At 38.7% G+C, this 16,720-nt stretch overlaps 1 protein-coding gene across 1 annotated transcript in view; it reads right to left on the reverse strand.

Annotated features, from left to right (window-relative positions):
• Positions 1–16,720, reverse strand: part of AK8 (adenylate kinase 8) — a 104,245-nt gene that overhangs the window by 55,064 nt on the left and 32,461 nt on the right. The window contains exons 6-10 of the mRNA XM_026657324.1: positions 12,157–12,238; positions 10,710–10,781; positions 9,409–9,609; positions 6,269–6,400; positions 3,544–3,633 (exon numbers count right to left, since the gene is read on the reverse strand). Of these exons, the coding sequence (XP_026513109.1) occupies positions 3,544–3,633; positions 6,269–6,400; positions 9,409–9,609; positions 10,710–10,781; positions 12,157–12,238 (577 nt within the window). The remainder of the gene's footprint in view (positions 1–3,543; positions 3,634–6,268; positions 6,401–9,408; positions 9,610–10,709; positions 10,782–12,156; positions 12,239–16,720) is intronic.

Below are 16,720 nucleotides of genomic sequence, written 5' to 3' on the forward strand. Positions count from 1 at the left end.
GACAAAGTACTGAAGGATTGTACTATAATAGAACAATCTTGAATAGGCAGCAGGAGCAATGATGCCTTAACAGGGCTACTCCACTTATAGACTGTGATAAAACTATTAAATTTAGCGCTTAGTACTACTGCTTGTTACTGGCTTCCTTAAGCATTTTCATTACATTTTTATGCTGTGTGTCTGGGCTAGTTGTTAATTTATTGGCATGTGCCAATCTGTCATACATTGCTGCAGCGTTTATGTGTTGGGGTCAGATTTTTAAAAGCTGACCTCCAGTTTCATGCCCATAATTTGAAAGTACAATATTGTGGGTACAGTTAATGTCAGACATTGAAATGTCTCATTTACCGGCACAATCTGGTACTTCAATGTCTAAATGATATTAATTATGTGTGCAATTACTTGTGCCCACAAAAAGAGTGGCCGGGTTCAGGCCAGTCTCAAAACTTGGCTTTATATGAGAGTTTCAGAGAAGTCACATCATGTTAAGACTATTGTGATTCTGAGAGATAATAACTTGGGGGTTAGGTTTCACGGGGGCTATCTTTGGTTTCCCCATAGTGGCTGATGTCATTTATGAGTCCTTGCTTGGAAGGAGGAATAGGGCCCCTTTGTCTATACCTTGTGGGGTTTATTGGCTCAGAGGGCTAGGGATGCCATGAAAAGTTCAGTCAAATATTAATTGCCTTTCACATTTTAAACACTGCTAGTTGCTGGCTAATTAAGTAATCAGTTGACATGTGACCTTGAGACCAAATTCGGTCAAGTATTATGTATGTTTCTCTCCTGTTTTAACCTGGTTGCATTTTTGCACCATTCTAAATGGAATTCTTTGCCATCTTCCCTCCTCAGTATGCTATGCTCTTTCATTTTATCAAGGCCTTTGTGAGGGCACTAATGAATTCTTGTTAGTGTTTACTAATGTAAATTCATTCTTTGTTATCCCTGGGAGAGGAGGATTAGTGAAATGACAGAACTTATTATTCCTGGTACTGCTATATAATATTTATTGTTATTCAGTACTTAATTCTGTCGTACGCCCCACCAACAAACAAAAACAAAACGAACAATATATAGAAGCAAAAACTATGGGAAATGTTTTTAGCACAATGCACAGAAATCATCATGGCTCCCATTAACATCAATAAGAATTGGACAGCTGCATTCTTGCATGTTACAATAAAAATATGTTCATATTAATTTGAAATAATTCCTAATTTTCTGGGGAAGTTATAATTCTAATTTCATTTTGCTGAAGTGAAAGCAGCTCACTTGGACTAAAGAAGGACGTATTTTTTGGACTGGCTAGGTTATTAATATCCTTCCAATTATTTTAACGTATTGGGAATGCTCCCAACATCTTCATTAAAGAAACCTTAATGGTTAAGGAGAAGTTTGTAAAATACACATGAAGCATTCATGGTAAAGCTCTTAAAGGACTTATCCTATAAGGATATAATTCACCCAGGCTCCCAACACAGCTATAATTGAAATTTAGGAAGGCATGTCTTTACAACACTTGTTCTTCAGTTTAGTGGGTTGAGGAGAAAGTGAAAATGGAGTATGCATAAGAGTCTCTAAAAGTATTATAAAACTGTGAAAGATACACGGGCCCTGATCCTGCAACCACTTAGGCATTAGTGACTTCAGACATGAGGAGTCCCATTGAGTTCAATGGGACTGCTTGCATGCATAAAGTTAATCCCATACATAAATGTCTTATCTGTGATTTTTTTTTTTTACTAATAACCCACATAGGTCTCCTACCCTTGAGTTATATGACCACCAAGTTTAGTACTGAAAATACCTTAACACTCGATCTGTATAGAACCTTCTCTTAAAAATGGCAGCTACAAGCCAAAGGAGCGGGAAAGTGGTGGTGGTGATAGGCGTGTGAAAGTTATTGTAACCCAATTGGTCAGTGTCCTTTGCGTGTCCCCCTCACTGCTGGATTAACTGAGGATATGAGTCTGTTGCAGACCCCATTTATACAACCTACCCTCTTCAGCTCAACTTGTAAAAGCTCCTACTTTCCTGCTCTGGAGGTCCCTGGTTCAATCCCTGATGTCAGCCAAGATGGTGACTGTCACACTGTATTACATATCTTGAACCAGACGGAGTTATTGCACCAGCAATGAACATGACCCATTCAGTGGAGCTGAAGTTAAGGGTTAAAAACTATGATCATGTGGTTTGACAAATTGACAGAGGATAGAATACCCAAAGCTGCAGGTTGCCGGAGGCCTTTTTGAAATGCTTCAAAAAGTACTGAGTCTCCTGACATGGTATCTGGGGAACATCAGTTAATTTTATAGGCTCACGTTTTGGATCTATGTAATTCAATCTCAGAATTAAGCTATTGTATGAAAGAGGGGACTTGCTGGGCTTTCCAATTCACCAAATGGCTTTCCTTGCCGAAAATAAAAGACAATGCAGATTTCCCTGCACTCAGAGGGGGTTTGTTCAAAACTCCATTAATACTGAAGCTTAACTGAGATTTCTCCATCTTCAGCAAGACTATTTCCCTGTAATACTTGTTCCTCTGGTAACTATTTGGCATGGTGCCAGAAAAAGGACTGGAGGTTCCTATAGTATCTAGGTTCTTATACTCGCCAAAATACAAGCATTCCTTCACCACATTGATATACAACTTACCCTTTGGAATTGTGGGGTCTTTTTCATATCTATAAGAATAAATGGTAAAGATTGTAAGCTTCTCAGGGCAGCAGCCTACCCTTATTCGGCTGTTAATTGCCTTACACAGTTATGGCCATATATACAGGAGCGCTGCCAGCTTTTCTGCCACCCTAGGCGGCGGAAGGTCCTGCCCCGAAATGCCGCCTCCCACAGAGGCGGCGGAAGGTCCCGCCACCGAAATACCGCCGTGGTCGCCACCCCCCAAATTGTAGCGCCCTAGGCAACCGCCTAGGGCACCTAATGGGTTGCGCCGGCCCTGCATATATATAGTGTGCAAGGCAATTAACGTCCAAATAAGACTAGGCTGCTACCCTGAGCAGCTTACAATCTTTACCATTTTTCTCAATATAATCACTCGTCAGCCTTCCAAAAGCAAAACTGCTAAGTTCTTATGGTGCCCCCTCATCAAAAAATCCTATGGGACAAATCTTACAGTAGCATTTCTCATAAGTTAAAATACTTGTGTCAAACCAGACAGACAATCTCCATCAGAGCATGCTTCAAATGAAAATCAAAAGGTTGTTGTGTTTTACAAACTACCAATGACAAAAAACAACACCAGATTCCTAATTTTAATTCAGGGACAACAATTAGAATTCAAATATGGGATCTGGAAGTAAAGAGTCTGGGCTTCACTCACATAGGTAGTCAGTCTCAGTTACCCTGAAGAGATTTACCAACTGAAAATTCTGATCTCAGTTACACTCCAGTGTAAATCTGGAATAACTAAACTGCATCAATGAAGTAACTTCATATTTAAACCAATGGCTGTATGAATTTCTCCCACAGATTATTTTCTCCCACGAACTTGTAACTACAGTGCAGTAAGACAACAACATGCCCTACCTGGCCATCCACTGTCAAAATAAGGCTTAATGAGTTCTCCAAGTTTTGTCTTGTCTGCAACAGCTTCCTTTAGCAGTTGCCCGCAGCAAACTGAGAGGAAGGAGGAACAAAAAGACACAAGGTTAAATTTTAAAAAGGAAGCAAGCAAGAAAGGGAAAAAAACCCAAGAAGCTGCATATTGGAAAAAGGTCACTGAATAAAATAAAAGTTGTGGGATTTTTTGGATTTTGGGGTTGGTTTTTTTTTTGGCCAAGCAAACCCAAAAGCAAAGAGATTGAGCAAGGGAGAATACTGAATAAAAAAGAATACATTTGACAAGGAACATATTAAAAACAGAGGCAGAGAGAAAGATACTAATCAAATATGTTACTAAAATAATAACTCAAGGGATAGCTGGTGGGGTTTTCACTTTTTATAAACTTATAATTACTGAATAAAGTTACACTTGCTGAACAGCTCTGCTGGAGGTACAGGATAATATGCAGTTCAAGAATGTGGCCCCCTGGATCATTTAACAATCATGTAAGAATTATATTCATGAAACTGTGCTAATGCAATATGATGGTTCAGAGTTAGATAAGCAGAACATCATGAAATTTAGAATTAAGGTACCAAATCAGGACCACTGCATATTAAATAACAATACTTTGTACCTGTATGGCACATTTCATCCAAGCAAATTAATTAAACCTCATTACCCTTACAGGAGTTAGATAAGTATTAATTATTAATATTATAATCAATTTTATTTTTGATTAGTCAAATGACAGTCATTACTGCATTAAAGGATAAAGCTTTGGTTAAAATTAATAAAATATTTTAAAAATAAAGATATAATGTAATGGGGGAGGGATAGCTCAGTGGTTTGAGCATTGGCCTGGTAAACCCAGGGTTGTGAGCTCAATCTTTGAGGGGACCACTTAGGGATCTGGGGCAAAATCAGTACTTGGCCCTGCTAGTGAAGGCAGGGGGCTGGACTCGATGACCTTTCAGGGTCCCTTCCAGTTCTAGGAGACAGGATATCTCCATTAATTTATAATGGAATTAACATACTTCAAGGTACAGTAAGGTTTTACTAATTCTATTTGCAGATTTAATTTTTTTATTATAGAGATTTAAAAAATAAGGATTCTTATCTTTTTTAATTTTATTAGATAATGTTTGTTAATTATTTGTAGTGTATTTTCAGACACATTTAAGTAAAATGATAATTGTTCAAAATAAAAAATACAAGGGCCAGATCCCCAACTGGTATAATTTCAACAAACATAGCTTCATGACTTCAATGGAGCTACACCAATTTATAGCTGCTAAAGATCTGGACTGAGAATGTTTTCCTTTAGTTGCAATGATCTTAAGGAACATATGAGCCCACTCTTGCAATCCATACAGGGAACTCACACTGGACTCATTGCAGGTTCTGAGCACATAGCTCTTACAGGATTGGCCCATGGCTAGGACTAGTGTAAATGTAGGGCTGGTCAAAAATTTTCTGTCAAAACAGTTTTGACAGAAAAGTGGGTTTTTCAACAAAATAATTTTTTTTTTTGCAAAAGGTGTCTGCCTTCTGCAGAACATTTTGAGTTTTTGTCAAAAAAAATCAAAATCTAAAACGTATTTGTTTTCTGTCTAAAATGTTGGTTGGTTTGTTTTTTGACAAAAAGCCAACATTTTCCACAGCAATGTAGACAGACATGTTTTTTTGTTTTCATCAAAAATTTTAATGACACCCCCGCATTTTCTGATCCGTAATAACATGGGTAAGATCATTCAGTTCTTATTCACAAGAGTAATCTCACGGGATTGCTTCGCTGAGGGCCTGATCCAGCTCTCATTGAATTCTTTCTGTTGACTTCAGCAAGTGTTCAATTAAGTCCATAGGACTCGTCACATCAATATAGGAGGCAGGATCAGGCCTACTGCTGTCTTTTTTCCCTAAAACTTATTATTTCTGGTTATTATTGTAGAGTTTTGTGTGTTTAAAGCACACTAATGAAATCTGCTTAAATGTTACTTGAAGGAAAAGAGCTGATCAGCTATGCAATTTTACAGTGACAATTCCAAAATATCAGCAGTTTTTCCAGTATTACATAATATTACACAATGTGATTGCAAATTACATTGACTACATTGCCAGCTGTGGTCTACTTTAGCCTACTTTGATGCACTTGATACTATGAACATGTACCAGAACAAGCTCCATGTGATGTTTTCTGGGGCTCCCTTATAAAAGGCAGAGAAAGATCATTTTGATATTTGTTCCCTTTTTTAAAATTATATATTTGAAATGCATAAAAACTAAGAGTCTTCTTCCCATTTCAGAACCACTTTTCTTTTAAAAGCCTCCCAATACTGAGTAGACATGTGAAAGTGCAAAGTCATTATGCAAGACCCACTGATGCGATGGAGAATTCAGAGCACTACAGACTGTTCACAGGAGTACCTCTGGTGTATAACACGTGAAAAACTACTGATCTAAAGGGTATAAAAATGATGACTAAAAAAATGTTGGAGCTAGTTTGGCACAGGATATATGTTTTTATTGGTTAATATTTTTTTATTGCAAGATTTTCCAGCCCCCCTCCCCGCAAAAAGTTTGACATCCACAGTGATGGACTAACAGAGAAATTTTACGAGCAAGTAAGAAAGAAAGACAGCAAAAGATAAATGATCAAAAGGAGAGAAAGAGGGAATGGAGCAAAGTGCAAATTTACTGAGAACTTACTGTTGACAATGCTGTATTTCTGAGCTATTAGTGCTGCCTGCAGGCTCTTCCCACTGCCTGGGGGTCCACAAAAGAGAATCCGTGGTGTAAAGGGGGCAGCTGATCGGCGCCAGGTTTGGACATAGGTCAGAGCTAGAAAGATAACACAAGGATAAGAAAGTCAGATGCCGATAAAAAGAGTTAAAATCCATTTACTTTTGCTTTCTTAACAGAAACAATAATTGATTAATTTCTTTATTTATGACTATGACATTATCATCATTTATTTGTATTACATGACTTGAGATCAGGGCTCCAACATAACTGACATACTCTATCTGTAACTTACCATACTATGGTGACAGGCATTTTAGGAAACCTATAGTTAAATTATACTTAGCACTCATATTGTGCCTTTCATCAGTGGATCTCAAAGCACTTTAAAAGAGAGATTCAATTATTAACTGCACTTGTACCATGTAATTTTTAACAGAAACCAGCTTTGCTTTTTAGCTACACTTACCATGCAAGCTGCAGGGGGATTATCGTTACATTTAATAGTTATGGTAGTTTCTAAACAAATAGATATAGTAATTATGAAAGAGGCAGGATGCCAATTTGTCATGACACTTCCCCAGCTTCATATGTGATTAATGCCCTCCTATTTAGTATGTTTTAAATTTTTGTGGCACTAGTGTAAGTCATGACACAATATAGCATTGATGCCATATAATTACATGTGATTTTATTCTTGTGCACATCATTTTTGCATGAAGGGTAAAGACAACTTGATGTTTTCAGGCCAGCTCCACTCTCCCTGTTGGGCATCGCTTTGTTTATCTTGCTTTGTATTGGGTAGGAAACTATTAATTTTATATCAGTGTAGGGGCCCATCTCCTGGGAACTTTGAAAAGACCATAGACCTTGTAAAGAATAATTCAAATTGTTGCATTACAAGTGATCCCAACTTTGCCGCAGTCCTAGAAGAAGAGTTTATAAGATAGGTCTGCAAGAAGGTACAGTAAGGTTTAGCTTGATAATGAAGATATTTTATCATCAGAATATTTGGAACACAGTCTGCCAACGTGTTGAGACCCTCAACTCCCATACTCCTTTCAGGATCAGGCCCTTGATGAGCAAGGAGAAGTAGATATGCAGTGTTAGTCCCAGGATATAAGAGAGGTAAGATATTACCTCTTCTATCTTGTCTCTCTAAAGAGAAATAGAGACACTTAAGCAAGACTCTAAATTTCCCATGTTACACAATACCGTATGTTCTATGGAAGACACAACTGAATGTCTTCATGACTATTTCAGTCCAGACAACCTTAAATTCATATAGATTCTATGAAGATGCAATGGAGTCTCTGTGATACACACTATATTTAAATCTAATAAAATGAGTACAAGAATCCAAATCTTAGACACTGATTTTCCCTTTAAGAATAATCCCATATTTTAAACAAGATCTCCTTCACTTCATTTGGCACTTAGGGGATTTGTGCTTTAATCTAGCATTCTATACGTTTTTGAGACACTAACTTACACTTGTTTAATGATCCCCCTTTGTGTCTGATTTCCAGATCCTTGTACCTCCTACTGTCGAAAAAAGACAGAATAGCACATTCCAGTTCTGACATTTCTAGCTCCTGAACTGGGAGTAGTTGCTAAGGAGCACTTGAATCATACTGCAAGTGCATGGGATACATTCCTTGCTCCCAAACCATGGTGAATGCTGTACAGCTGAGATCTCTGAATATATTGGATGTGAGTCTGATCTCACACCAGAGTAAATCAGGAGCAATTCCAATTAAGTCATTGGAGTTGCACTGGTGTTTAATTGGTGTGGGATCAGAATCAGACCCTCAGTTCCAAAAAAATCTAATGAAGTTGCAATTTCTTGACTCCCTTTCTCACCCACATCTGTCATTAAACATACAAATTAAACATACAACTCTTGAAAGTCATAATCTGTCTATCACATAATTTATCCAAAAACAAATGTCAGCTAACCAAGGAGGGCTCTAGTTATTCTAAGCACTTTCCACAACCAGGGTATCCAAAAGCACAAACATTACTGGCAAACCACCCTGCTTACAAATGATGCTTAATTTGCAGTAAATAACCAAGTTAATTAGGAGTAATGATCCCCCAGACAGTCTCCACATCTAATTATTCCTTAAAAAAATATCTGGCTGCTTGATGCACTGCAGAAAAAGATCTAGAGAGGATTTTTTTTTCATTCCAATTTTCAATTTATCTCACTACATTATTAATTAATAATAATTAATATTCAGGCACTCACATTTTTATTTACAATTCAAGGCATGAATTCTTTATGAATTATGATATGAACTTTTAAATTTAATTAAGTAATTTAGAGGTAATTAATGTGTAAATTCTGAATATAAACTTCCTAGTTGTTTATCTTAAAAGTGCAGCACTTGTCATTAAAAAAAGACCTTTTTGAGATGCAAAATTACAGGGCTATAATAGACCATCAACAGGCTGACAGATACAAAGTACATTATCACTTGGTCTTCCCGACAGTTTCCTCATATTTTTCCATGAAGAATCAACATGCAATATCAGAATGCATCAAAGTAAAGTTGAACAAAAGCAAACAAAGGATTACCACGTAGCAAACCTTTCAGTGCAGGCAACTTTTATATAATGAAATACAACCCGCCTTAAACTACTACTACTTGTTAATAGACTTGTGCAGGTAGTACCTGTACAGGAGACTAGCAGTGGTTCCAGTATGTATATATCAACATTGATACTGCAGGCTTTTATAACTGCAGCTCTAGGCTTCTCCATCACTTAGGAAATGATTCTGTAACCCTTACTCACATTGCGTCCCCAATGGGACCACCCTTATGAGGAAGTGCTTTTCATTGTGAGTAAGGGTTGCAGAATCAAGACGACCTCCCATTCAACCATGCCTGTTCTAACCAGCAAAGAAGCTGTCTGGAACAGCCCAAGCTCAGCAGGCCACAGGGAACACAATCAAATTAGAGACAAGTCAACATTGACTGATACAGGTGAGATCTTAGTCCTATAACTTGGCACAGTTGTCTCTAAATGTTGGGAATCACTCTTTCAGATGAGAATTTGTCAGCTATCAAATTTCCTTCCAACTGTACACAATCGATATTTACCCTGGGAGAAGACGTCTGCACAAGGTTGGTCGGCATTGATCGATTTTAATATTTGCTGATAGATCTGGAAAACTCTGGGAAAGTTTCTATGATATTCCAGCAGGTGCTTTGCTGTCTCCTGTTCAGATATGCCTTCCGCCTCCACCAAACGCTGTTGCACCAGAGGGTCGCTTGGCCAGTCAAAGGTGGTATGGTACACCTCTAGAAGTTAAACAGTAATTAGGACCCAGTAGGAAAAAGAATTTGATAGAACTTGTTCAGCTTGCAAAAAGGTTCCTCACCATAATCAAGATCTAGATTGTACCAAGACCTTAGGTTGGGGCATAAGGAGAGGGGAAGCACAGTGATTCCTTCCTAACTACTACCGTATAGCTCCACAAGGAAGACAGATAGTGGCAGAGAGAACTAGCCAGCCATGTGACAGTGGGGGGCAGGTATGTTTGTGTCCCTTAGTGGGGTGCAGCAGTGTGCCTGCTACCACTACACACGGGGATCTCCAGAACAGATCTATGCCTATCTGGTACCATTAATCCTTTAATTAAGAATAAGAATAATACTTTGCACTTCCCTAGCACCTTCCACCTAATGATCTCTAAACACTTTTAAAGCATTAAAATATTGATTCCTATAGCACAGCTGTAAGGTAGGGTATTATCCCTGTTTTCCAAATGGGGAGACGGAGGCACAGAATGGTTGCCCACGGTTACACAAGAAGTCTGTGGCAGAGCTGGGAACAGGACTTAGATTTCCTGGCTCCTACCCTCAACTTTAACCAAGGCCTCTGTAGAAAAGCAAATAAAAGCCATCTCTTTAATTCAGCATGTCCTTCCCAATGCTACTCCTAAAACAATTGACATGGGTTCCTGTGGAATACCCAAAGTGTGCCATCTGCAACATTGCCATTTCCTGTTGGCTCTCCCACTTGGCATCACACACAGTGGAGGTTATCCAAAGGTGTTACTGCCTTTTATGGAGAGGCAGACATTCAAAGTCTATCAAAGATGCCATGATAAATAGTAAAATTCTTATGGTATGACTACACACATTAGGGTGACCTGTGCTGTAATAGAGCAGTACTGCTTGCCACAAAAAAATACATTCCCCACTAAATTGGTGCAGAAAATGATACACGTTGAATTTAAAACAAATTAAAATAAATCTGATTCAGAATTACATTGCCTAATCACATCGTAAAGGGACAGCATTACAAATCAACTTTAAAAGCATCAACACTTCAGTGTCTCTTGGGTTGACATAAAAACGTTCTCCTAGAAGGGATCAGTAACAAAAGCATACTACACCTTTCGTGGATGGATCAATCCTTTTCCCAAGGTTCCTCTCAATAAGCACCGTGTCTGGAGCATATAGCACAACTAAGCATAGAAGAAACAGAATAGAAATGCATTTTCAGTTAGTTACTGATTTCATTTCTTGGAGATGCTTCCAAGTGTGCTCTGCAAGTAAGGATGGATCGATGCAGTTCATGTACATTTAGCCATCTTCCCCATTTGTAACATTTTTCCTTATTTCCCTGCATTTTACCTATGAACATTTGATTTTGGGAGGAAATTTTGGCCAAAACTATCAGTCAGATGGCACTTTTAGGAAGAAATATATTTTGTGATAAATACATAGCTCAATTTAGTACATTCTGTGATACAATAATCTTACTTCTCTTATGGTCATTTACTTACTAAATTCAACTCATTTAGGCATGTGCATTCAATCTTGCAAGGTTCTTCATCATTTATATTCTAATTAAGGGTGCTATTTTGTTCTTGGTTATACAGATAAAAATTGAGGGAAGAATTTGACCTTCAATATTGTTAGCTACCTTCAGAAATGACCATTTAAACCACATGCACTACATACAAGTACTATCCAGTATATATATACTATCACAGTATAAACACTATCACAGTGATTCTGAATTCCTTTACTAACAGCGGAATTGTGTACAAATCAAATCTAAAGTAGCAAATTATCCTGTCCCTGCTGACTACAACGGGGGCTGGTTTATTACTCACCCGTGAGCGGTGCAGTTTTTAAATCATTTTCACCTGCCCCACCCCCACCCCAATTTTCATTTTTCTCATGCATTTTGGATAGGTCCCTATCTAATAATGACTTGGAAATGCAGACAGTCCCAAGGTGGGGAGGACAGGTGCAAGGGTCTTGTCCTTCAAGGCTCTGCCACTATAGAATTATCTTTGCTTTGACTTACACAAGATTCCACCTGCGGCATGAAAGGTCAGGCTTAAGGCATGGATGTATCCATTTCATTTGTGTGTATTGAGTAAATTGTATTTATTATTTTATCATACAGAGGGAATGCTTGGGGGCTCTTTTAGATCCTTTTTGCTCCCAGGGATCAATTAAAGCAGAATCCTTGAGATTTGGGTCCTGAGGTCAGAGGAGGTTTGGACTCACTGGAGAGGCACAGCTGTTTGCAGTCACTTGCTAGAAGAGGCTTGAATTTGCTGGACTAGAGGAAGGTAGTGGGCTCTGAAGTGGTAAGAAGACAAAGGTTCATCTAAGTAAATAGTTCAACAGACTGCCCCAAAGTTTTGGAGGGCCTGGGCCCCATTTAGCCATTTCCTCCTGTCCAGTGACTGTTTCTGATTTGCTCTGATCTCTTGGGCATGTTATACGCATTTAAGAAATACTGGTTTTAACATTTCAAGGTGTTTTTGTTTAGGTCAGTAATGGCTTTCACCTCTGGCACACAAACAATCTTGTCTTTCTTACCAACATGTCTCGGAGTGATGCCAGCTGACTGCAGCATCCATGCTTGATCCCGGTTTTCAGGAAAACCTTCCAAAATCCAACCCTATTGCACAAAAAACATGAAAGAATTATTGATCTAAACCGAGGGAATCTTAACAATTAAATCCTAGGACTAAAAATCCCATTTGTTGAACACAGACTATCTGATTCTGATCTCATATTAGTGTAGATCAGGAATAAGTCATGCATTTAGACCAGGGTGTCCCAAATGTTTCCAGAAAATGTACCCATTTCCCAGACTAAAACATCAGTTAACATTTGAATCTCCTTCTACCTCTTTGAAACACTGAGTTATCTCACCTGCTCAGACAAAAACAATTGTAACCTCATTTCATTCTTTCCTAGTGGACAAGTTCAACCTATGAAATTTTTTTAGAAGAGATTTAGGATCATAATCTTATACTAACCCTAAAACATATTCAGAGTACTCTTCCAAGAAATTGTTTAGTACAATCCATACGAACCTCTGAAATGAATGACTGATGAAGACTCTTCCACACTGAGCTCCTCTATGGACTATCATAATCACATGCAAGGAGCGGAGGGTAGTTTAATGTTTTGAAAGCTCGGTAGTTTCAGTACTGGGCACTTTTGAGATTTTTGAGTGTCGAGAAGATTTAATTACAATCTACAGATCATTGGAGACCCAATTCTGTAAGGTGTCAAGAGCACTTGATTCTCATTCCATTCTAGTCAATGGGATTTAAGGACATAGCACACACACACACCTCCCCCAGGATTGAGTTCTTGGTAATATTGCTAGTTACATCAAGTTTTTACCTCTTGAATATTTATCTGGATAAAGCCTGGATCCTTGGATCTGACGGAGATATGCTCAACACAGGACACGAGAAGGTGGAGAGGCAGCTGGGGGCCAGTTCATCCTCTGCATGTGTCAGAGCAGCCTCAGCGCTGCTCTAGTTTATGGTAAATGCCAGGTGGGGATATTTGGAGTATACCATGTTCTTTCCAAGCGCACTGCCCCGGCGTAACCCCTATTTGGGGGTGGGGGTGGATTTTAGAGGTTAGAACAGACTAGCTGTAAACCAGTCTGGAATTCCTCTTTGCTGGGGGAATCTTCAGATGTCATCTTAGGGCAGCTTTATGACCCCTTTATGCCAGTAGAGTTGTACAATGGGGTCATAGCATGGACCAAGGTCTGGCCCTAAATGCATAGTTCTTATTGACTGGTGGTTCATCTTTTTCTAGAAAGCTGATCTCTTAACATTTCTATAGGATACATAAAGTTTAGTTGCAGTGAGCTGGAGACTTGCTAAATGCAAATGAATGTATCCAAATTTATTTATATTTTGCCATATTTTAGATTATTTATGTGATTAACTTTTTCCCTAATTTTGGATAGTTTAAAAAAATTATTACATTTATTGAAGTTTTTGGTACATGAGAAACACTCAGCTTGGACAGTGAAACCAGACAGGTCAGATTATTATCCCCATTTGCCAGACAGGGAAACTGAGGAACAGAGCAGTGAAGTGACTTGCTCAAGTTCAGACACGGAATCAGAGGAGGTAACAGGAACCAGATCTCTTCACTTCTTGTCCTGTGCTTTAGCTGCAATATCATCCCTTCTCCCTTATTTAGGGTAAAACTCACACCCACACAAAGCCCAAGAAATCAGATTTGATGTGAACCATTAAACAGGCATTAAGGAGATATACCATTTACACATCCCAAACTGCAGGCAGACCATGGTGTTGCAATGCAGTCCCTCTAAAGTAGTTACTCCAGCTTTCTGCAGAGGGCAGTCCACCCCATCCACAATACAGATGTGATGCCCCTTTGCCTGCACACATAAAATTTTGCCTCAGAATGAATCCTTGTTTGGGTCCTCAGTACCAAAAATGAATTTCATCTGAAGAAGTGAGGTTCTTACCCACGAAAGCTTATGCTCTCTATACTTCTGTTAGTCTTAAAGGTGCCACAGGACTCTCTGTTGCTTTAAACAAATCTAAAGAGCAATGAGCACTGAAGAAAATATGCACTCTTTCATTATTTTCTTAAATTATACAGGAAAACTCATAGTAATGGAACCCTACTTCCCAGAGCTAATGAAGCAACAGAGCAAAAGAAAGAAAGAAAATCCTTTTGCTCCCTTAAGTCCTTGTTATAGCCAGATAAGTGTTGGACTGAACATCTTAAAAAAAGAAGCATTTACAGATCTATGAAATACCACAGAAGTGCTGCAGCATTACTCAATTTCTATGTGATGCAGTATCTGAAATCTACCTCTCTTATGGCTCCAGAGTCTAAATCTGCTAAACTTTGTCTCAATTTCTCTTTGTTAGTTGTTTAGCTGAACAAGTCCATGTCACTGTACTCCCAACAACTTTCTGAGGTGGTAAGGAAGCTGAAAGAACATATCTTTGTATGAAAAAAGACATTTTAATACTGTATTGCATTAGCTAGCAACCATCATCATCTCCCAGATAAATCTGAGCTCTATCACTATGGGGTACAAAGATTTTAGAATTATTTCACGGAAACATAACTCAGTGATTTTTGTAGGAGGAAATCAGGGCATTCCAATTGCACAAGAAAATAGAGTAGACTACTTAAAATTCCCTAATTAGCCCGATATCACTAACATGCCATCCTGCAGTTATCTGAGGGCAATTAAAAAAAGACTCCAGTAACTGCAAGCCATTTTTGCCATTCCCAGTGTTTGCTTTCTCAAATTAGGATGAACTACTGAATAAGGTCACACAGGTGCTAAAAAATCAATTTTTCCCTTGAGAGTTACAGAGGAGAGAGAACAGAAATAGGTTCCACCGTGTTTTATCAGTGTGTTAGGAACCTAGGCATTGTGTTGGAAATGCGCTCTGTTCAGCCATACATGTGAAACTGAGTCCTGTACCCACTGTGGGCCAGATCCTAAGATGGTGTAAATGAGCATAGCATCTCTGACATCAATACCGCTAGGCCAGTTTACACCAGTTGAGGACCTGACCCCCTATCTCCATTCCATATTCTTTGGAATCTAAACTAAACAACGTATTACAAGATTTCTGGTGCCAGGGCAGTTTAGAAGCATTACAGCTCAAAAGCAAATACTCAGCTATGAACAAGAGATAGAGGATGAGCTTTTTAACAAGATGCAACACACTTTATAAGATTCACATACAATTATACAAATGCCAAAGTCCCTTAAAGCAGATAGCATACAATTTAATGGCTAAAAGTTCAAGTAAGAAATCATAGCTCAGTGAATAGCGGCTTGTAACAAATATATTTTAAGGCACTAAACAAATACATAATAAATAAAGCCTATATAAATAGTTAGCTTTTTGGATCTTATTTCCAAGGTCTCTGAATTCCGAGGTACCAGTAGTCCCTAATTAGAATACATTATCCATCTACTTGACACTTCAGTGAAATGTCTATTCTACCACAGAGTTGCAGCTTTGTTCAGAGCAGGTTTATTGATATTCTGATGCATTCCCTCTCCATACCCCCAGTGGCTTGGTTCTGTTTTATCACACATCAAAAAGGCCGTATGCTCAGGGCACCCCATGCACAGCTCAGAGCTGGAGGTCTGAACAGCTGCAAGTAGTATGGTATCACAGGAGGGACAAGCTCCAAGCAGATGTCACAGATAAAAAAAAAAAAAAAAAAAAGACAGTAAAAAGGGAGTGTGGCTTGGGAACGAAGCAAGAGGTAGCAACATACAGCAGAGCAAGACCTGACTTAAAATATGCCTATCATGCTTTATGCAAACACTGGTCTTTTCTGCCCTCCTGACTATCATTAAAGTGTAATTAGTAACTTCACTTGATAAGAATATGTTTCTTTATGAAATCATCTATTTTCTCTTCTTGATAACAATAATCTCCAGGCAATCCAAGCATAGGCAGCACATCCTCACGTCTAGCCGTGAATAAAAGCTAGGGTCCTGAGGATTCCATAATGCTTCATTCTGGGGCCATCATCTACTCCCCACAACTGGACCCTCAAATCCCCTCCAACTTCAAGACAGTGATAAAGGCGGCATTCAGCGCTTGCCTTAAGGTCAGGTAAAGTCCTCCTTGGACACCTACCTCACTGTGTAAATCAGCAGCAATGAGGTATTTGTACGGATATCACCTCACTCCTTCAAATTCAAGGAATCTGGAGCGGAAGAAACCCAAGGTCATTCTCAAACATGGGTGTCCTTTGCTGCAGGGCAGTATTGCTATCAACCTATCAGTGACTGACACCTTCCACCCAAATAATAGTTACACTGATACTCAGCTTTCTTTTGTTACTGTTTGGCCTGAGCATCCTCAAAACTTATTACAAAAATAGAAAGCTATTGACACAGATTGGGTTAGAACAAGGCAAAGAGTGAAGAAATGAAGAAAATCAACACTCAGTCACATTAGACTTGAGAAAGAATTCTCAGCCACAGACCCACAGCTTTGGCATTCACTTTCACAAAAGATTAGAAAGATCACAAATCTTGCTGCCTTCAGAACAAAATGTATATTCTGCTATATTCTGCTTATGTCTTCACCATTGTTTTCCCACA

The sequence above is a fragment of the Terrapene carolina genome, unplaced genomic scaffold (genome assembly GCF_002925995.2).
Source record: "Terrapene carolina triunguis isolate 2854851 unplaced genomic scaffold, T_m_triunguis-2.0 Scaffold238, whole genome shotgun sequence".
Classification (NCBI taxonomy): Eukaryota; Metazoa; Chordata; order Testudines; family Emydidae; genus Terrapene; species Terrapene triunguis.